Source organism: Meleagris gallopavo, chromosome 1, assembly GCF_000146605.3.
Source record: "Meleagris gallopavo isolate NT-WF06-2002-E0010 breed Aviagen turkey brand Nicholas breeding stock chromosome 1, Turkey_5.1, whole genome shotgun sequence".
NCBI classification, from domain to species: Eukaryota; Metazoa; Chordata; class Aves; order Galliformes; family Phasianidae; genus Meleagris; species Meleagris gallopavo.
This window is the reverse complement of record NC_015011.2, coordinates 108,772,591-108,795,693: the sequence shown is the minus strand read 5'-3', so window position 1 is coordinate 108,795,693 and position 23,103 is coordinate 108,772,591. Positions and strand designations below refer to the sequence as shown.

The 23,103-nt window shown below is 40.9% G+C and overlaps 1 protein-coding gene across 1 annotated transcript in view; it reads left to right on the top strand.

The window, feature by feature from the left end:
• The window catches only part of WDR4 (WD repeat domain 4), a 17,547-nt gene extending 149 nt beyond the window's left edge, over positions 1-17,398 (top strand). Inside the window, exons 2-10 of the mRNA XM_010724538.1 lie at positions 28-170; positions 2,029-2,185; positions 2,872-2,984; positions 5,712-5,772; positions 7,058-7,156; positions 12,261-12,325; positions 13,699-13,882; positions 14,325-14,394; positions 16,290-17,398. Of these exons, the coding sequence (XP_010722840.1) occupies positions 28-170; positions 2,029-2,185; positions 2,872-2,984; positions 5,712-5,772; positions 7,058-7,156; positions 12,261-12,325; positions 13,699-13,882; positions 14,325-14,394; positions 16,290-16,468 (1,071 nt within the window). The 3' untranslated portion in view covers positions 16,469-17,398. The remainder of the gene's footprint in view (positions 1-27; positions 171-2,028; positions 2,186-2,871; positions 2,985-5,711; positions 5,773-7,057; positions 7,157-12,260; positions 12,326-13,698; positions 13,883-14,324; positions 14,395-16,289) is intronic.
• Positions 17,399-23,103: the final 5,705 nt, after the last annotated feature.

Genomic DNA, 23,103 nt, shown 5'->3' with positions numbered 1-23,103 from the left:
TTCTTTTCCCTTCTCTCTATTAGACAGGATGGACAACCAGCAGACAAAGGAAGCGATAACATCCTAGCTTTTGCCTTTTCCCCATCAGGAGATTATTTTGTCTTGACAGATGACAACAAACAGCTGATTCTGTTTCGGACTAAGCCCTCTTGGGAATGCATTAGCATCAGGTAAGGAAGCAGGATTTTACTTTTTTCTTTGTAATTGAGCTATGGATGATTAATACAGAGTTATGATATACGAGGACTTGTGGTGCAGCCATTTCTTGTTGCTAAGCTTCCTCCTTTGTTTTTTTTCCCCCCCAAGTACTTAAACAGATTTAATATTTTTGGGAATTCAGAGATACATATCAAGAGGTGGTGTGTGGTACATCCCACACTAAGAATGGCAGTGCGATGTTCATGTTGTTGTCTGAGAAAAGGGTAATCACTTTGTTTATTCCAAAAGACAATATTTGCATCTTTAAGAACTGGAACTTTACCTTCTCCCGGAGAGTACGAAGGTTGAGCCTTTAAGAGTGACAGTGAGCAGCTCAGTGAACATGCTGTCTGCTTCTGCTGATTGGAGAAGATTTTCTAGGGAGTTTGTGAACTATGTCTGAAAAGTGTATCTTTAGCAATACTGCTGTTTTCTGTCTGTAGTATAGTTCTCTTCTGAGAACTGTCTTTAGCTGTCCACCAGAGGTCCTCCAGTTACAAGTTTTTCATTGCTGCTTATGACAATCCTCTAGTAAAAAAAAAAAGGGATCTGTGAAGGACTTCCTGAGAAGGTAACTCATTGTGTTAGGACACTGCCTCTGGTGATCTTGACAAGTGCAAAACCAAAATGAGCTCCTCTCAGCTTGTCTGTGTGTGTAGGATATACATGATGGACCTCCGGGTTAACCATGTTGGATTAATCAGTGGTGTAGTGAGTAATAGCTGACAAAATCAGAAATGACAAATTCTGTTCACTCTGTATTCTCATTTCCTTGCTGTCCTGTCCTGTTCTGCCTGTAGGATGCAACTGGATAATTGTTTGACATTTTTAGTTTTCAACCAGAAGGTCAGCTAAGATCACAGATGGAAATTTTGTGCTGTTCCTACCTCCTGTTAGGAAACTGGAAATAGAGTCAAAAGGATCTGTGCATGGAAAAATAGATTGCCAAGGCTGAGTTATGTAACTTGTGGTGGTTTTTGTGGCAAGCTGTATTAAAGGTTTCACATAGTGCTAGCTTTTGTAATAAATAAGCTTGTGTCAGACAAGGCACTTCTGAATCTGAGATCAAAAGCAGTACAGCCAAACTTAAAATAAGATTTCCTTGATGGGAAGGTATCCTATTTTGAAAATGTGCTGCAGTGTGTTTGTTGGTAGGCATTCATGTCCTATAGGTTATGCTATTCACGGTCACTAAGAAAACTTTCATCGTTCTTCTGGAAGTGTAATATGTTGTTCTTTTGCCTCTAGAGGTCGCTGGGCTTCAGAGTATGTGAATAGAAATGTCCACTTCTATGATCCCCATTGTCTGCAGTCTTCTGACTTACGCTTATTCAGGACATAGGCTAGGAAAAGAGGTGTTTTGAAAATGGAAGAATAGTAGTAATAGCAATGGCTGTTAATTAGCAGAAACATTCTTAAGTGATTAAACCTATTTTAATACTTGTTTTTCTGATATATGTGGCCCTTAAATTTACCTGAAAAGTTGTGAGAAAAACATACTGGCAGCTGGAGCTATAAAATGCTGACAGGTGATTTGGGAGAATCAAAGTTCCATTTCAGGGTTTTGCCTGGACAAGAAGCCTAAGGACTATATCTCTCTGACTCTATGTGAGGAAGAAGTTGCTGTAAGGCTCACAGAGGACTTTGCTGTACAATACAGAGTAACTACTGGAGAAATGACTTCAACGCAGTTTTTAATGTGTTGCAACGTAGGAGCTAAGAGCTTCTACCTTTCTTTCTTTTTTCCATGTGCCTAGGTTGGATTTGTCTTACAGAGACTCCAGGAAAATCCAGTAGACTTTCTTTAAAGCACAGCTATTTTTCTTTCAGGTCTGTGAATAGGAGATGCACTTCACTTGTTATTACAGCTGCAGAGGATAAGATTCTGGTGGCAGACAAATCTGGTGATGTCTATTCGTACTCAATAACAGAACCACAAGCAGAGGGCAAATTTGAACTGGGTCACTTGTCCATGCTACTGGATGCGGTAAGCACATCCCTCTGCGTACTTAGTGTGCAAACTCTCATTCCTTCTTACAATATAACAAAACAGTTCAATTGGAAAGGACCTACAAAGTTCATCAAGTCCTATTGCCTGACTCCTCAAAGGCTTAAACTTGTATTCAGGTCTTTAATTGTTGCTCTTCTCTCAACTTTAGATAGTTTTCTTTCCAAAGAGCATCAGCTTCCTTTAGGCATAGATGACATACATCGTCTGAAATTCTTCCTACTGAGTTTGTCTGAATGGTAATTTTGGAAAAGAAGCAAGCATGTGGGTTTATTTATCTGGATACATGACTGTTCAAAAATTATTTGTGTTACAGTCACAGAAGACTTGGAGATGGAGAGCATAAGGGAATTCACCCAGTCTGTCATGTCAGTTTAGCTCTTCAGTGTGATAAGTTGCAGTGGAACTTGTGCTGTTGTGCTTTCAATTCAGCGGATTTTACTGGACTTAGTAGTCTGTGCTACTTGTCTTAGTAAGCAAGCAAGTTGCTGTCATAAAAATTTATGCATCAGTCGGAGATGAAAGTGTGTGGCTTAATGCTTGCACTTGCTATTCAGTGTCAAGAGAATGAGGTAGTCTACTGCTTCTGTCTTTCACTGGTTGGGAAAAGTGTGTTAAAACAAACATTGTACTACTGGATACTAAAACTGCCTCTTTACCAACAGGCACTGAGTCCCAATGACCGTTATATCCTAACTGCAGATAGAGATGAGAAGATCAGAGTCAGTTTGACTAAGGCTCCTTACAACATTGTATCTTACTGTCTGGGACATGAAGAGTAAGTTCATTGCGCTCAGTTCTTCAGTGTGCCTCAACAAATGAAGTGCTTGTCTGCCCAAATTACGTTAAATGTCAGCCAGGTCTAGGTTACAAAGACTGCAAAGTTTGGAGATTGTTAGCTCTAGACAGTCTTAGTCTTAGGAAGAGAGTGTCTTGTTTGAACAGACATTCATCTAATGGCATCTTAGGAGATCAGACTTGAAAGTTCTGTGGTAATACAAGCTGTGGTGGGTTTTTTTGTGTGTTTAAAATACGGCTGTATTGATGGGAAGGATAGAACACCCTTTCATTAAACATTAGACTACAGTGAGCTAGGGACTGTAAAGCAGTCCTGTAAAACAGAATCCTGGAATCACACTTGTTAATGTAGTTTTCTGGTCTTTCTGGTAGCTGAGCAAAGGGACTTGGTGTTTTTCTTGAAACTCTTCTTTTGCTGTGGGTAAGACCATTTAGACAAATAGAAGGGATGTCTTCTAGCTGGTATAGCAGTACTAGCCTGCAGGAGGGACTGTACCTTCTCTTCTCAGTAGTTCTTCTCTCATTAAGAAGACTCACATGGCAAACAGACTTTAAAAGATTCCCATGTCTACACTTTGCTTTGTAAAATGTCTGCACTATTTTCAGTTTGCCTTCCATCTCTGGTTTTGTGGGCTTTCAAAGAGTTTTTTTTGTTGTTGGGGGATATTGAACTTGCTCAGGGAGGTGGTTGAGTCACCGTCCCTGGAGGTGTTCAAGAAACGTTTAGATATGGTACTAGGCAAAATGGTTTAGTGGGGAAATATTGGTGGAAGGTGAATGGTTGGACTAGATGATCTTGGAGGTCTTTTCCAACCTTGGTGATTCTGTGATTTTATCAGTTTATTTTCCTTAGCCATTGGTACATTTTGAAGACCATAGTGATAGGGTAACAAAGGAGATGTCACCCCACACAGGTCACAGAACATGCTTAATTCTCTTTGTCTGGCTGTGGACTTAATTGAAGATAACTACAGCCTTCCAGGCATGTTCTTTCATAAGGTGATACAACATGGTGCAGTCACCTTGCTGTATCGGGAGCAAGAGTTAAAGTAAGACAGTGTGACTTTGGAACTTGAGGCGTGGGAACAACCTATCTGAACTTACCCAGCTAAGTATTTTAACAGAGCATTTAGGATGCATTAATTTGGAGTGCCTGTCTGATTTTTATAACTCAATTTGATAATCTAGCCTGTATAGACCCTGAATAGTATGAAACCTCCGAATTACACATGTTAAAGTGTAGTCTCTGATATCAGATAATTTCTATAGCATATTTACACAGCCATATCTGCACTTTCCGCCTGCTGTGTACACAGTTGTACTTCCTAATGAGCAGAACCTGATGCCCCAGAAGGCAGTTTGAAACCGGGCTATTGTGCCTGTGCAGAGAGTTCACTAATGACTGTGTAGAGGAAAGGTACTTAATGTAAATTGCTTCAAATATATGCAAAAATTCAGTCTCTAAGGAATGGATAAGCAAAGGACTGCAGAATCATACAATCATAGAATCATGGAATCACAAGCTTGGAAACGACCTATAAGATCATTTAGTCCAACCATCTTCTCATCATCATTGCTACCACAAGCACTAAAGCATATCTTGCAGCTCCTCGTCCAGGCACCTCTTGAACACTGCCAGGGACGGCCACTGCACCGCCTCCCTGGGCAACCATTCCAGTGCCTGACCACTCTGAGAGAAAAAGTTTTTCCTCATGTCCAACCTAAACCTCCTCTGGTACAACTTGCGGCCATTTCCCCGGGTCCTGTTTGTTGCCTGGGAGAAGAGGCCAAACCCCTCTTCACTACAACCTCTCTTCAGGAAGTTGTAGAGTGCAAAAAAAAAAGCAGCTATAATTCGTGGATCTGGTTTCATGGTCCTGGTTTTTCTTTTGGAGGGCTGCATGGTGATTCTTGTTCTATTACACCGTCATGCACCTGCTATTACTGCTTTGTCATGAAAGTTTGCCATTACAGTGACCAAATCTCTTTCTTCCTTTTTTTTTTTTTTTCTTGTTTTAATAGTCTTAAATTTGTGCCTGTTCTCAAAAGCAAGACAGTCCCACTCAAGGCATTGCATTTTAAGTTGCTGAGCTGAAAGATAATAATAATAAACTCCAGAAGTTCAGGTCCTTGTTCACCAGAGACAAGTCAAGGTAGACGTAGCAATATTAAATACTTCTGGAAAACAAGGATTCTGGCTGAATGTAGACTCTGGTGGTAGATTGTCACAAACTTGTTTCAGAACTTTGTAAAGATTGGTTTTGAATGATCTCCAACTGTGATGGGTGAGATGTTGTAGATGAAAGCTGAGTCATCACTGTTGAAGTGTATTAAAAGCATCTGTTGATAAGTGGTTTTAGTGGGCAGTGTGAATTGAGAAAAGGGAGTGGGCTACCTGAGTAAATCTGTCTACACTAGCATTCTTTTTGGTCGCAATAGTAATGCTCTCAGCTGGGAAGAAGTTAGAGGAATGTGTTGAGAGCAGGTGGGAAAATACTTATGTTAAATATGAAGTTTGTATAATGTAGATAATGTACTAAATACTGTAGGCATACTTTTTTTCTCCTCTTAACTGGCTTTATTTGGAGAATCTGTTTTTTTCATTATTATAAGATTCTCTTTGAAATTGGTGTTTTCTCTTAGTGTGTTTTAAAAGACCTGAGTATTATGGAAGAGAGAGTTCAGTATTTGACTTCTTTCCCTTTAGGTTTGTAAGCAGAATATTTGTAGTACCCAACTATCCTGATCTTCTGTTGTCAGCTTCTGGGGTATGTATTGCAGTTTTTTCCAGAAAGTGTTTTTCTTGAAAATTTAGACTTTAAAACCATTGTCTGCTTGCATTTTCCCTCAGGTCTCCTGGGACACTTGGAATAATCTTTCTTGCTTGTCCGCTTTCTGTTCAGTGTTAAGCCATTCTATTGCTGGACCATGAGAACCATTTACAATGTTTATAGCAAAGCTAGCTTCTTATCAAGATCTTTGGGATGGAGAAATTGCAAAGCCCTCAGTATTTCTTCATCATTAACTCTTGCTTTGGAGCACTGACAAATTTTAATCTTTGCACTATTTGAACAACTTTGAAGCAAATGAGTATTATGTCAGCCTGCCGTGATAATGAGTGTCTTGAGAATTAATGGCCTTAGAATCCCAGATTTTCTTACAGCTTTCGAGATGAGAAAATTGTTCCCTTGTCACCCTCCCACTTGCTTCCCCGTGTGAGGCATGCTCTGAGTTGTCCTCTTCTATATGTCCTCAGAAATGCATCTAGTGTATGTTGAGTAGAGACTGCAGTGCAGTATCCAATGCTTGGATGACAACTGAAGAAGTGTTTTAACTTCCTGCCATTCCTTTTCTTAAATTGATGGGACTCTTTTGTCACACCAGACCTGTAGATGGAGCTAATCTGAATTAAGGGAAACAGTATTATTTGTATCTGAAACTACCAAAACTGAATAGGTAAAAAATAATGTTGAAGATTGTAGCAATTCTTAGCATTAAGGTTCAACTCCTGCTCTTGCTTCCCTAAGACTCCTGTCTCTTGCTTCTCTTTCTGTTTAAGCAGCTCCACTGTCAGTGTTGTGTGGCTGTATTTCATTCTTTGCAAATTCTCTGGAAAAACAGTCACTGAAGAGAGAAGTTCAGTTTTTCTCCAGGAGGTTACTGAATCAGATGAGGATTTTGGTGATGACAAGAGTAGGTGTGGAGAAAAGCAACCTGAAAGAATTGCTATTAAAATGCTGATGACATGTATTGCTGTGCTGTTTGAGACAAATAGACTTGAAATCCAGTCTTAGAGCTACCCAATTTCCACTTCAAAGAGGGAATTAAAGTTATCATGACTGAATAATTTAGAATTATGGAGGGGGGAGAAGGGGAGTGAATTATGTTAATTAAAATGCTTCATCTGCAATTTGAAGTCTTAGCTAAGTGACTACTTAGGAACTTCTGTGGGAATCTCTTCAGGGAAATAGAATTTAGCTGTAGGCCACAAGTGGCCACTCTTTGCCTGAGGAACTGTTAGTCATCAGCTTGTATTCACTTCAATCTATCCAGGATTGCACTCTAAGACTTTGGAAGTATGAAACTGGGGAAGAGGTATACTGCTGTCAGCTGAGCAGCATCTGTGGGTCTGAGACAACCAAAATGGAGCAGGTATGGCTGTGTCAATGCTTTTGCTGTCCTGTGGCTCTTTGTGACTCCCAGAAGTGTTTGTCACATTTTGTTAGGAGTACATCCCTTCTGTCAGTGGTATTGGAAGTTACATAAGATCTAGAAACTGTTAAATAGCTTGGAATGTAGGGGAAGGAGGAAAGTCTCTGAAATTCATTTTTGTCTTACATGAATTACATGAATTTCTAAAAATGCTAAGCAATGACTAAAAGTGGCTGTTCTTAATTCTTAAAGAATACATGTTCTGCAAACCAAAATAAGCCTTCGCTTACTATTTTTTTTCAGAAAACGCTGATGTCTTAGTCTCTTAGCTAGAAAGTATACTGTAACACTGTAACACTGGAAAAATCTAAAAAATTAACCCATTTATAACATACTTACATTGCAACTTGAACAGCACTTTAAATTTTCTGAGTGAAGAAGCTTTGTAGTATTTGAAACCAGTTACCTGAAATAGTGTTGCCCCGTGGAATCAAACTGCTAGGATTTCTTTTTTTTTGATTGTTCTGAAACTGGGCACTGTCCAAAACGAAAATGTATGAGTTGCTTGTTGAAACGGAATATCCCAGAAGCAATGCTTATACTGCACTCTGTACGTGAGTAGTATGATATATACATGCTAACGGTGCCAATGAGGAGCTGACCTGATCTTGTCAGTCAGATTGCCAGTAATGAACTGGGAGGACTGCACATGGAGGGACAAAACTCCTAGGGACAGACCTGACAGCTCGAGTTTTTTTCTACACAGAAGACATCAGTAGGTGTTTGGTTTCATTTGTTTGTTTTTTAGGAATAATAACATGCAACTTTCATTTCTACCTTTAACGAAGCTCTGAGGGCAGTCCACATGCATCACAAGATTCAAACCTCAGATACTGAAACACTTGTTTTTGCCCTTGATGTCCTTTGAGCAGGAGTTCTTAACAACTATCTGGACGATGTAACCTGCTCTTGAACTTAAAAATGGTTGAAATTTTAAACCAACTTCTGTCCAGATACACAAAGTCTTTCAAATTGTTTCTGTTTGAGTTTAGTGCTTGAAATCTGGATTTTTGAAGTTGCTGTTGACTTTTTTTCCGTAAGTGAAAAATTGATTCAATAAATTAGATCACAAATCCACCTAGTTGGTATCCTTGTGTAGTCTGGGTGTTTTACACTTGTTCTCAAAGGAGAGTGCATTGTTGAAACAACATTGTTTGATAACTGTTGAATCTATGTCTTCAGTAATGTTGCAGGGGCATTTATTTGAGGTAAAAATGGCTTTATTTTACAGTACTTTGCCTGCTAGATTTATTGGGTCATTGGAAGCTAGTAAGCAACTTGCTGTGAATGGAGCCATATTATTTCTTCTGTGTGACTTGTTGCTTAGACTGGCTTATTATTTTGCTGGCATATAATTAACACTACTTCGATTCATAGAACCATTTAGGTTGGACTTCACGATCTTGAAAGTCTTTTCCAACCATCAACCCGACCTCCTGAGTCTCATCACTAAACCATGTTTTTTAATGCCATTTGTGATCTTACACTGAATCCTAACACCATTGCTTACAAACAAGTTTATCCAAAAATAGTATGAACTAACAAATGCTAGAGGAAAAACCTTGTTGCTTCAAGCAGAAATAGATATAAAGGAAAAAAAAAGCTCCAGTTCTTTTATAAAGCTTTTGAACATAGTTCTGTAACTCTTGCCTTGTATCTTAAAACACCTGATACAGTCACTTCTGGAGGATGACTGTCTATATGCTAATGGAGTCTCTTAGCAGAAAGTTGGAGTATCCTTTGATTCAGAAATTTCTGTATAGTTGCTTTGCTCCCAATATGAGTAAACAATGACCAAAAGGGAATGCACACAAATTGTGGATTAAAATATATAACACATCAATTAATAAACTGTATTCCTGCAGTGCTTTGCAGTTCATTGGCACGTGTTGTGTGTCTTCTGATTGCTGTCTTAGAAGCCTTAGGCTGACCTGTTCCCTGAATCAGTGAAATTCTGCTCGCCACCAATTCTTACTAGCATATTAAAATCTGTCTCCAATAGCTAAATTAGCACCACGTGCGGAAGGCTCAGTTGGATTCCAGAGTTTGTGTGTACTTGGAAGAGGCAGTATCCTGGTGATTACAGGCAGATAAATGACTTTTAAACATCAGTGCTGTGGGTTGCCACGTGCATGCTGTATTGCTACACAGATTTCACTGCATACTTCTGGCAGGCCAACTCCACTGTTTTAAGCCTGTGTGGTGACCATTCATTAATGCATTTATTTTTCTTAAGAGATTGTTTCTGTCTTGATGGCCAGCTGGACCAAAGGAGTGTTCTGATGGCATTGTAGGGCTGGAAATGCCAGAGAAACTGATGTCCAGCACTGGTATTTAGTCACGATGTGCATCCAGCTGTATCAAAGGGCAAAGATCATCTTCAAACCAAGTGTGACATTTATAGTTGGAATTTAAAGTAACAGACTCTTGAGTTAGTGCTTTATAGGTGGCACTCAGTCTGCTAATGACTCTGGCAACTGAAGATAAGGTGGGGTTATAATTGTTTATCCTTTCCTTCGTGTTACATTTCATTTTTGCGACTGTTACCCGCTATGAATTCAATTTGAAGCATAGTGATAATGGAATTGCAAGTAGTGGTGGGCCACATGAGTGCAGAGATGTGGGCTTATTTTCCTTGGCAGATGATGAATTTGTCTGTTTTGGGTATGTAGGAGTGTTTTTGAGCAGTGTAGTGCTGGTTTCAGTTGATAGATTGCAAATTCCTAGTTCATTTTTCCCACTAGAATGGAAGCAGTTCTCTAATTCCATGGTGCTATATAAATATTCTCCTGATTTAGAGCTTTCACCTCATCTGATCTTCTTGACAACAGAAGCTTGTTTAAAGTCCAGAACATGAATTGCACAACTCCACCCCACTGCTCCAGTACATTGAGTTTCCATTGGGCTACCCTTTCTCACAGACAACATCAGAAGTTAATTTTAAGGTGTTGGCAAGCTGATAACACTGGCACACAAGTGCTGAGTAAGTGAAGAGAAGTGAACATCTGTTTATCACAGGCTGTTCACACAGCTATTCTCTAAGTTAACTGATTTCATAGGCTTGTCCTTGAACAAGATACTATTCTGGGCTTTGCATTCAATTCACTGATTGTGAACTTCCCCATTAAAGAAACATGGAAAGGAAGGAGCTTGCTAAGAAGATGCGTTTCCATGTCTTTGTCCAGCTGGGAGTAGCATTTGGTTTAGATCAAAGTCTCCTCCTGTCTCCCTGGTGAGGAGTGGGAGAGAGCATCTGCATGTGTAATGTTCACAGAACCCTTTGTCTCCCTGACAAAGCGTGGACTGTGTAGGTGGGCGCTTCCATCACTGCACTTACTGTGAAAGCTGGCATGAGACAGAGAGAAGCTTTGTTATTAGCAATAAATATCATCTTGGATTATTTCCTTGAATGTCTAGAAAGCCCACTGGTAGTTGTTAAAGGAGTTGTCAGTTCTACTCTAAAGTTATGGTATGATTCCTCACTGCAGTAACTACATCTAAAACGTTCATTGTAGCTACCCACTCATCTTCATCCTAGTAAGTATTTGAAACAGCAAGCTTATGTTATATCTGTGTTATACAGGGGCCTAAGGTCTCCCTGTTAAATATGAAGTAACAACTTTGTATTTCTGCAGTGGAGCAAGAGATTAATGCCATCTGTTTACAAGAGCTCTGATACATTCCATCCTTTTGATAAAGGATTTTAGAAAGTGTTTCGTCTTCTGTCCAGCCAAATGAGTGAAAAAGTGAGAAGCGTGTGCTGTTAGTGGTGCATGCTGTTGTTCTTTCCTTCTCTCACCTCCTCTAAGATTACATCACACGAGATTTTTTGTCTCTTGTGCTGGAGATGCACCGTATAACCCTGATTTTCAGCTATAATTACACTGTTAATTAATTTTCCTTCCTGCGGTTAGTTCATCTTTTAGCAGTTGTCATGTACTGTTCAGAAAAGGATTAGCTTCTTGTATTAAACTTGTTGACTAGAATGCTTGGAGGCTATAAGAGCTTGTTTTGCTTCCTTCAGTTGATTGCAAAACTGTGGGGTAGGTTCCTTAACAACACTGTACATCAATTGCTAACTCAAAGAGTAATATTCAGATGAAGCTGGTGGACTAGAGGTGGTGTTGTGTTAGGGAAAGAGGTGAGGGATGAGTGGGAGTAAAAGGAAGGGGAAATTGAGGACATATCTGAATTCTGCCAGCAAAATGACAAGAAGATACATTTTCCCTGCCCTAAAGGGAGCAACTAACTACTACTCTAGTAAGAAGGCTTTATTAATCAGAAATGTTATCACAACTTAAAAATATCCTTGAGAACCAGCCTTTTTGCTTTTGCAGTCTCATCTTTTATGCTGTATGATAGATACTTTTGAAAGAGTACCCTGGGGCATCTTCTTGCAGATTTTGTGCTCATCTCCAGTTCTTAGTTCCCACTTGGGGACACTCAAATCAGCTGTTATATATTTCAAGTGGTATGGTTTATCTTGCAGAAATATTGCCCTGATTTTCTCCCAGGTTCTCAGATGAAACTGTATGATTTCTAAATACAATATAGGTCACTTTTCTTCTTTAAAACTAGGAAAATGGCTTGAGATAGTCTTACCTTGTTCTTCAGAACATGTTTCATGTTGGGCGGTATGGCTTCACCCACATGCAGGCTGAAAATGGGGGCAACCCAGCAGGAATACTGGCTATGCATCACTATCTTCCATTTATAACAAATGTAATAGCAGCTTAGGAAAGAATTTTTAATGGTGCACTTTCCTGCATTGTCTTATTTAATAGTTTATTGAGAGCAGTTCATTAAAACTGTTATATTTTATCTCTGTTAAGATGGCCGCAAAGGGAGAAGTGTGGAAAGCTTCATAAAAACAGCAAACACTGGTGCGAAATATATTTGACTGCAGTTTAATTACGTTGCTTAGCTTGCTGTAAATTAAGACATCTGCTGAATTTTTAAGGATAAGTCACAAAGTTGAAAGTGAGTATTTTGCCTATAAAATGATCTCAATTTACAAGAATGTTTCCTTTTCTTTTTCTCATAGAAATATATTGTCTCAAGAATAGCCTACTGCTGTCAAGGAAGTTATGTTGCCATACTGTGTGACTGGTAAGAATAAAGGGAATAATGGCTAAAGTCACCACAGCTCCTCTAAATGAGAGAACAGCTGCTGCCATTTCCTAACAAACTGAAGTACTTGGTACTGTTGATCTGAGTGTCACAGGGATGCCCCCTTCCCTTGGGGGAAGACTAAAAGTCCTTTTTGTACATGGTTTGAATGCAGAGTTGAGTGCAAAGGCTACCTGACGTAGGCACGTTTTGCAGAATTTGTGATGCATTTCCCTCACGGGAGGATGCAGGTCTTGGGCACGATGGCACTGCCTGGCCCTTGTGTTTTGTACAGGGTGCTGTGGAACAGAGTACCCATATTTCTTGTGCTGTGTTCTGCTCCTGTAAATTAATTTTGACATTCTATTCAAAATCACCACATTACTTCAGTTTAAAACTGCCAAGAGAATGTGTTGACTTTTGGGTTCGAATATGTATGTCTGTGTGAGGAAAGAGCACTCTGGAGCTGAAGGAACCTTGCAGTCCAGCTGGCAGGGAAATACCTTGCAGAGATGGACAGTCTTCTCCCCTCTTTCTGCAGCACCTAATGTCTGCCAGGAAAACTGTTCTTGCTGACAAAAGCATGCCAACAGGAAAGGGAGAGATTGCCAAAGCTGTCCATACAGTCAGCAATCTGTCCACTTGGTGAACTTGGTCTTTGCCAGAGGACCATCTGGCATGTACTGCCAGGCTTTGTGTCGGCAGCTGAAGTGTCTGTGCTAGTTAAGCCGGGAGCCACGCCATGCTCTTTGTCCAGGTTTTTTTTTACAGCTTCACAGCCCAGCATTTCTAAGCAGTGTTGCTGTGTAGGCCAGCCCAGAGAGAGTGGAGATGTCCAGGGAAGTTAGGGAGCACAGTACATGAAGGGATGAGAGCTATCGGGAAAGATGGAGATGAGTTTCTTGCCAGTGCAGTGCTACAAACCTGTTCTTCAGCCATTTCGTGGTTTCCTATCCCTCTCATTCCTCCTTCATTTCCCTGGCATGTAATTATTTTCCTTTTTTATTTTTACCAGTGCTCAGATATATACTCTTTTATTTGAAGTCCTTTAGACCAGTCGTACTGTGATGAAATGCTCCCCATGTAAATCCGTAGTAATTTTCTTTGCTATCTTTTTCTTTTAAAGAAAAGGCAGTGTGGCTGCTTTTTCTTTCATACAACATTTGGAAGACCACTTGACATATTACATATCCGCAGCTTCTGCCTCAGACCCTGTAAGCAAACCGCATCAGAAGTGCTAGAGTATTTTTTGCAATTCCTAATGATTTGCTTTGGCTTTGTTTGGATTTAGAGTGGGTGTTTGTCATTTGCTGAGAACTGATGGCAGTAGGTGGATTTGGTAATAATGGTAATTAAGTTTTTCCTCTCAAAAGTATTCCCACAGTCTACATCTTTCAGCTTGATGCCGTTGCCCAGCAGCTAGTTTACAGAGAGCAAATCTCTTTGAAGCATAAATGTTGGGACATTGCATTTGAGGAAACAGGAGAAATCTGGATTCTACAGGAAGACAGTGAAGCCCCTCTTCAGTTGTACAGACCATGTGATGGACAGTGGAAGGTAGATACTGATGTTATGCTAATACTGTGGATGTTTTGTCTTGACTTCATAACAAAACCAGGGTGAACTATGTTCCATGAAAACTAACAACTGATATGCTTCTCTTTTTCAGTTTTGAGATTGAGTAGAAGTCTTAAATATCACACATTCTACTTCTCTTACGTCTGTATAATGCAAAGCCACTGAGAGCTCTTTACCAGTCTCTTCTCTGGTAAAGCTAACAGCTGGCACAGTAGCATCAAAGAGAATGTTTGTCAGCCATGGCACACAGTACTTTAAAGCATTGCTTATGCTCTCTGGGTGCTGCACTTGTTTAGTTTAAAAATACTCACTGTCCTTTTGCTGTGCTCATCTGTGAGCTGTTGCATTTTTCAGTTTGCTGTCAAACACCAGACTCCTTGTTTATGCATGAAATATCATGCAGTGTTCTTCCTTTTTCCAGTCTGTAACTGACGATGAAGAATTGCAGAGGATGTCTAAATATCTTCTTGACAACTGGACAGCATTTGAAGGTGAGAAATTTGGCCTAGGAACTGTAATTTTAGAGCTAAAGTTTTAAGAGCAAAATCAGAGTTCTGATCAGTTCTCTTAAAGTTACTTAATCTCTCAGCTTTCCCTTTTCAGCTTCATTTCTGCCTGGTATGGAAATTAGTGTTGATAATGAATGGTATTCAAGTTACTGTTCTTAAAAATAGTGCAGGAATCTGTTTTACACAGATACCTTAGCATATGGCTGTATATAAACACCCTATCACAGATCTGCTGCAATCTCTCTTACTGCTCTGATACTGAAATTCATGGTTTGTTTTCTTGTCTGGTACCTTGATGTGAAAGTATGGTGGAGATAGTAAGAGAGTAGATAGTGGCTGCCATTAAGGTGGTTGTGCTCCACCTTCGAAATCTCAAAGGAAGTCAAGTGCCCTTTTAGAAGGGGGGGTGTTTGCATGTAGATGTTGCAGACTTGATAGTTACAGCCAGACAGATTATTAAAAGTACAAGGGCTGAGGGAAAATGAATAATAGAGAACTAATAAGAGCATGCAGGGGAAGAGATTCTGAACATAATTTTCCAGTGTAGCAAATTACTGTGACACATGATAGCCTGTTGCATCTGCGGCTGGGAAAGGAGGAGTGCTCCTAGACAGGATCTATTATGCTTAATTAGTAAGGGAAGGCTCACTTGATAAGCACTTACTCCAGTCTGTTATTAGTGCTTGAAAAGGCAGCTACTTCTCTTGAAAAAGGTGATCATTATATTGCTTAAACCAGTTTTCCAAATGCCTGCATAGCCTTCTTTTTGCCTTTTAGAAACATCTTTCAGCTCTTTGCTGATTCTTCAGGCTTTAAGACGTAGCTCAGTGTTGAAGCAGATGTTGAACAGTTCGAAATTATGTTAGAATTAATCCCAGAAAGAAGGTCGAGCAAGATTTAGTGCTGACTGACCAAGCAGAGTGCAGAACAGATATTCAGAACGACAGCATACAGTTTGTCCAGGGACAAAGGCTGCTCTATGTGAGTGCAAGACCCTTGAAAGTGAAACCACGTACTTTGCCAGGTACTAACGAGGCAAAGGTGCTATGTTTGTGTACCAAAAAGCAGCAGTATGTGTATGTACATTACTGTGAAGAAGGACACTTGCTTTAGGACCAAACCGTAGCAAACACTGGATTTTCATGCTAGTGATCGAGATTTTCTGGAAGTCAAAAAAAAGGTAAGGGTACAAAGGGGAACCAGTGATAATTAGCTTTGTCAGATGGATCCTCTAGAAATTTTCAGAAATGTGAACCTAACCAGCTGGTGCCATGGTGAATTCTCTGCAGCAATAATCTGATTGCGATCTTTTGCATGGTAGTTACCTGTTTAAACATCTCTATGATGACTATTATGCTGGATTCACAGAATTGTAGCAAAATCACTGGGGGTGAATGCTTAGAAATGCATATGTACTGGAAGAAATGACTGTTTGATGTCTGTGTCTCTGGGCTTAATCTAAGAAACTCTAGGAAACAAGTCAACTAAGGACAGTTACGTAGTAATTTATGCCCTTTGCAGTGTTTAAGCACGGGGGAAGAATGCCAGCGGGCTGCCTAATAATAGGTTGCTACAGCAGTATTTTAAAAATGAGAACCTTGAAGTTGTGCAAGTGTCCAGTGTGTAAAGAGAGCTGTGTGCTTTCGTTGCTTGAGAGCCAGGTGCCTGCCTGGGGTATTAATTTTTTTAGCTTGGTTGCACTTGGTTTTGTGAATGCAGAACAGATGATACTCCCACAAACAGTGCTGATGCTGTATTTAATAGGACTACAGTAAATGAGTTGAAATCCCATTGTCTGAAGCTCCAGTTCAGGAAATAATTGGTGAGACTGCTAAGGGAAGTAACACATCTTGTGTTCCTGTTTTGCCCACTTGCAGGGTTTGTTGGTGCAGAGAGCCACTACAGCAGTCTCTACAAGGCTTCGTTTGATAACATGGCTGTCTACCTACAGAGGAAAGAGGAAAGGATACAGAAGCAGAAAAAGAAAAGGCAGAATCTGCAACATGATGCTAATGGACAAACCAAAAAAATCAAAGCAGAAGAATCATCACTCTGACACTGTTCGTTGTTGGCTTGTAACTTTTGCCTTGCTGAAAGGAACTGATTGGGCTGTAGACTGTTTTTAAATGGAAAAGGATTAATGGAAGAAGATTTGTTTAAACTCAAATTCAAGTTTTCAGGCAGCCCACTGTGGCAATATCCCGCTTGCAGCAGCTATTTTATGTACTGTATGTCTAAGCTTCTAAGAGCGTAAAAATGTCAGCATTTCAGTCCTAGGGATCTCTGATGCATGACGTATTGGTGGTTTTCCCTGAAGCAGGATTTTCCTTTTGCCTACTGTGTTCAGGCTTGTATCTTCAGGTGAAAGTGCAGTGACTAAAATTGACATAATATTTTTTTTCTTTTTTTTTAAATTCAGTTAGTTAATGTAACTAGCACAGCATAACTGGCTATGGGAAAGGGACTATTGCAAAATTCTTGATGTCTGTGAAAGGTTTTAGCTGAGGCTAAACCATCTGTTTTTATCCTTTATCTTCTGTTTAATGTGGTCAGACTTCTGCCTGGCTTCAATTCAATGCTTCTCTTTGGAGGAAGAAGTGCAGAAATAGGTTTTACACACTGAAAAGTAAAAGTGAAAAGTGTCAGTCAACTTCATGCTATTGGAAGATTCTTCTGTTGCAATATGATTCCAGTCTGTCTCTGAAGATGATTTGAAAGGCCTGTGAGCAATGCTTGGGAGTGTGTTCTGCTTCATTCAACAAGAACTCTTTCATGTTGCAATTAGCCAAGAGGCACATCTTTTTGAAAAGTTATCAGTGAAAGCCTTCAGGGGTCAATTGCTGCTTCATCACAGGGCAGAAGATATGTGTTCATCTACCAGATGGCATCCTGGCTGTATGAAATACTTCAGCTGAGACTGTAAAATCCAGGTGTTGATATCTGTACAGTTCATTAAAGACACTCAGAATTAGCCTTTGAATCATAATTTGTTCTCCTCCGTCACTTTATATATCTGTGATCTCCTGAGTATGTAGATGCTAATGAATTTTTTGCACTCGAAGTTTAGTTATGTTAATGTTGAAGGCATTGCTGAGATATAGCTTGTTTTGAGAATATCAGCCATTCTGCTGTGAAGCAAAACTTGAGCTTACGTCTGCTCAAAATTGCAGTGTTGTCCTTATTCTGGGTCCCAGAGGCCATAAGTCTTTCTTATGCTGCAAGATTTCATATGGATTTTCATATTAGCTTCACTTAAAAGTGCATTTATAAGAATGAAGCATTGTTCACATTAGTGCAGAGCCAATGATTCACTTTGAGGGTCTGATTTCTTTCAGTGATTCCTTTTAGTAGGGGACCTATTGCCTTGGAAATAGTCTATTTGGATAAATACTGTGAAGTATCAAGAGTGATGTTGCCTGTTCTCATTAAAGGTCTCAATTCTGTCAGGAGCTGCTTTGCTGCTAACAGAAGGTGAAGTAGTTCGTACTACAATCACAATTATATGAAATAAGGATGCAGTGCTGTGTCCACAGGAGTATCCCACATGGACTAGGAGCTAGGACTAAGAAATACTGTAATTTCAGTCTTGCACTGGACAGCTGCATGTGTGAAGTGCTTTCACTGTATTTGGAGCACTTAAATGCACTGATCTAACACTGACAGTGCACACTTTTTTTTTCAAGGAATGATGAGAAATTGCCATCTGAAGTGCTTAATGTTACGGATATGAATTATGACTTGGAAGCTGAAGTGGCTTCTGTACAGTGATGGTTTGTTTTGGGGGGGGGATTGTGTGACTCCTAAGCTCTGGTTGTGATGAACAGTGAATTCTTTGGTCAAATGCCCAGGGTGCCACACCTGAGTGGAGTTGCTGCATTTCTAGTGCATTTGTATTCACCCTGCAGCGGGGAGCTGCCAGGAAACCCAGAGGGAAGAGACGTTGTACAGATGTCCCTGCCTAGGGAGAGCCAGGCAGCTCACAGCCAGGGTGGTATTTGGGAGTTGCATCCTACCTGCAACATGGCCCATGGTGCTGTTGGGTTGGGATACAGTCCCACTTGCAGGCTTTGGGAAAGCACTGGGGGAAGGCATGTTGGTAAGCTGGGCCTGGCAGTTCCCACGTCCCACGGTAGGGAGCAAGAGCTGGTCCTGGTATGTGCTCCTGAGCACCCTGTCCCATCTTGGCTCCTAACTGAGGCCTTGAAGCATGAAGAGGAAGGGGCTGAAGGTGCCGCAACAAGAGCGAACCCGTGGTCTTCATGGCTTTCCTGAAGATCTCCATGTCTCAGCGAGATGCTGGCATCTCTAGCAGCTCTTTTCTTGGGCCTCCTGCAGTTCCTCTGTACATACCACTGACTGCATTCGTCTTCCTCTTTCACTGCTGCTCACCCGTCTGCTAACCAAATCCCACTCCAGCAGGAGGATGTCACGGCAAGGACATGACACTCTTGGTCTATGTTGTATTTGTTTTGTTGGGTCCTCTTCTGCAAACATCTCTGGTCTATTGCTTGGTGTGCTCCAAAGCCATGCGTGTCTGTTCTTTTGCAGTGTCTTAGGGATTGCTTCTCTTGAAAACGATATTTTCTTTATGAGAGATGAATGCAGTCAGATGCTGTTGCACACTGATAAGCCAAGGAGTCTTTAAAAATGCAAGTAAGGGGAAAAGTTGATGCAGTACTGAGTTTTATTTCCTTAGCATTTGAGACTGAAATATTTTCCTCCTTACATTGCTGAGATTTCATTGAAACCCTTTCAGCAACAAATCTTTGAAGAGTGACCTTTCATTTCTCCTAGCACAAAGGGATTCTAATCAAGTGCACCCCAGTGGCATGCTTTAGAGCAGGCCTTATTTTTTAAACAAAGCTTGCTTTTTCTTGCAGAGTAAATGTGCTATCTGAAAGCAAATAGCATTCCTTTCTTTAAAAAAATACTAGAAAATCCCAATTCCGTGCAGTTGCTTTGCACTCAGGCTATTAAAAAGTTTGTCAGTTTTGACATACTCCAAAGTCTGCTTCAGTTTTCCTTGTTATCTTCTGAAATATTTTGCATGAAGTTCTTTGACCTGTAAAGGAAAAGCCCTATGGGCTTACTGGGTATCCTCACTGCCTTTAAACCTGGTCATGTGTTATGAAAGAGATCGGGGTGACTCAGTGGAGCTTGAGGACTCACTAATGGGAAAGAACAGACTGGACACAATTTGTCAATAGCTGCAGTTGGAGAGACGAAAAAGAAAAATGCCTAGAGAACTGAACGGGTGGAGAGGCCAATAGTGTTGATATCCAGTGTTTTTGTAGAAGTTAGCATGCATCTCTGAACGCTCAAAGTTCTGCCAGAGCTGAAGAGCCCTTAAAAGTCAGTCATTGCTTGTAGGTGCCCCACAGCAGCACTTCTCTTAACCAAGAACCTCCTGCACATTCCTTTCCCTTAGGTTGAGCCTGGAATAGAAGGCAAAGGGGCAGCCAAGGGATGAACCAAGAAGTGAAAGCAGATGGGGTGCCCTGCAGAAGGAAGGGATGAGCAAGTGAAGGCCACAGCTGATGGCACACATGCAGACAAGCCCCGAGAAGCTGTGTCATGACTTTAGCCAATGCTGGGAACACTGCTTGTGAGTATGGCTCTGCCTGAGGATGAGTGCATCTCAGCTCGAAGTGTTTGGGTAAGCCTAATGCCTAACTCTGCAAGAATGTGATGTGTGGCCACTGTGCCCCTCAGGGATCAGCAGCTAAAATCCTTCAGAGCTTGTTTCCAAATAGAACTGCTGTGACCTGTGGGTGCCTTGGGATGAAGCATAGCTGTGGGGAATCATTAACATTGATGAACAACATGCTGTGCGACCTGACCTGATTCTTTGTGTTGAGGAAAGCTCACAGCACAAGCAATGCATTGCTTTTAATGCTGTTTGTTTTCTTCTTCACCTCCATTTTCTGTTGTTACAGTTACTGGAAGCATTTCATGCATAAGAAATATGTTTCTGAACACACAAGCTGAGCATCCAGGGGTGGCTGCCCCCATTTCTCCATTGGCCCAGCCCCGAATCTCCATGACTCTTCAGTTAAGAGTTTATTCATATCAGTGAGACTGATGCTTATCATAGAGTCATAGAATTGTTTGAATTGGAAGAGATACTTAAAGCTCACCTGGTCCAACTCCCCTGCAATGAACAGGGACACCTACAGCTACTGAGCAAATTTGCTCAGTGCCCTGTCCAGCCTGACCTTGAATGTCTCCACAGACAGGGCATCCACAACCTCTCTGGGCAACCTGTGCCAGTGCCTCACCACTGTTAGCATAAAAAACTTCCTCCTTATACCAGTCTAAATTTTCCTTCTTTTCAATTGAAACCATTTCCCTTTGTCCTATCACAATAGACTCTGCTAAAGTTTGTCCCCTTCCTTCTTAGAGCCCCACTTTAGATACAGAAAGGCCACTCTCATCTCTCCCCAGAGTCTTCTCTTCTCGAGGCTGAACAGCCCCAGCTCTCTCAGCCTGTTCTCATAGGAGAGGTGTTCCATTCCTCAGATCATTTCTGCGGCCGTCCTCTGAATACTCTCTTACAGTTCCATGTCTCTCCTGTACTGAGGACTCCCCATCTGGACGCAGTACTCCAGCTGAGATCTCACCAGCACAGAGCAGAGGGGCAGGATCACATCCCTCACCCTGCTGGCCACGCTTCTTTGGATGCAGCCCAGGACACGGTTGGCATTCTGGGCTGCAATGGCACATTGCTGGTTCATGTCCAGCTTGCCATCCACCAGGACCTCCAAGTCCTTTCTGGCAGGGCTGTGATCTATCCTTACATCCCCCACCTTGAAATGATACTGAGTGTTACCTTGACCAAGGTGCAAGATCTTGCACTTGGATCTGTTGAGCCTCATGGACCCACTGCGAGGACCCACTGTGGGGGACTGTCTAGGTCCCTCTGGATGGCATCCCATCCTTTGGACATGGCTACCACACCACACAGCTTGGTGTCATCCACAAATGTGCTGAGGTCCCACTGTCGATGTCATTGATGAGAATATTAAGTAGCACTGGTTCCAGTACTGAGGGACACCACTTGTCACTGATCTCCATCTGAACATTGAGCCATTGACTACCACTCTCTGGGTACAATCTCATAACCAGTTCTTTGTCCACCAAACAGTCCACCTATCAAATCCATATCTTTCCATTTTGGAGAGAGGGATGTTATGGGAGGACTGTGTCAAAGGCCTTACTGAAGTCCAGATAGATGATATCAATGTCTCTTCTCTTGTCCATTCATGAGATTACGCCATCCTAGAAGACCACAAGTTTTGTCAGGCAGGACCTACCCTTGGTGAAGCCATGCTGATTGTCTCATACTACCTCCCTGTCTTCCATGTGCCTTAACGTAGAGTCCACGAGGATTTGTTTTATGATCTTTCCTGACGCAGAGGTGAGGCTCACCTTACATAATCTTGTAGGCTATGCCTCAATGTTTGTATGTGTATTGCACAAGATACATGTTTATGTAATTTAACAGTCTCAAACACCCTTAGATTTGTTTTTCTTGGCTGTCTTTTTCCGCTAATACTTGGAGTAATGTCCTTCAGTCTATGTTACCCTAAAATTGAGTGTATATTAAGGTACTGCCAACCAGGATTTTCTGGAGATAAGTTATATGGGAAATACATGATGAGAGCTGAGGACTCAACGGTGACCCTGTTGAGTTTTCTTTCCCTATGTGAAAGAAAGTCACTGTTGGTATTGGTCCATTCTGAAGTGGCAAGCAGGGAAAAGCAGTTAGGAAACAAAGTATTCCATGCGAAAAATACCAATTAAAACATACTTTCAGCACTCTGCCTGTGCAGATTTTTAGGAGGAGAGCCTGATGAACGACCTTTACAGCTGTGTTGCAGCCCACTAAGGTTTTGTGATTTTAAATAAGAACTGTGTTACTATATTTTCTCCTCAGCATCCTGTCAAGATGGCAGCATCTTGTATAAATTCTGGTTAGTTTTGTTTAATGTTGAGTGCCTTAGATTTTTCCACTGACTTTATAATTGCAGTATTTCAGACTGGAGTGCTTCCTTTGCTCTCCAATAATCCAAATCACAAGAAAGTAGGATGTGACATGCCAGCTATATAAATTAAAACCAACCATCACTCAATTTTTCCTATTTCCTGGTCTGTCCAAGAATTTTTATTGTTATCTACGTGCCATTTGGCTTTACCTAAAATAATAATGCATCATATCTAGGGTTAGTGGTACTCGGCAAATAGAACAGCCATTAGAAAATGAAGGCTTCTTATCTCCTAGGAAATATTAATTGCGATCGTTAATCAATGTCTGAGATTTGCATAGACTCTGTTTGCAGAATACTTGACCAGGAAATTCTGCATTGTAAGCAAGGCAGGGCTTTCTTGTTTGAGGCCACTTCTAGCAAGAGCAATAAAATAATAAAAAACAACCCAACAACAACCACCACCACAGTAGTTCTCACTTTTCTAAGATTTACATGTCAGCTACCTGCGTGGAAAAGCTGCTGCTGCATCTTTTCTTCCTGTTAATAAATAATGGCTGTGTTTAGGAAAACACTAAAAATGGGTTTGAATAAATCAAGAACCAAGAGCCTTTTTTGCCCTATTTGCTTTTTTATGCTTTCTGGGAAGCCTGGCTGCGTGCTGTATTATCTAGATTGTGTAGAGGAAATCCATGCTCTCCTGCTG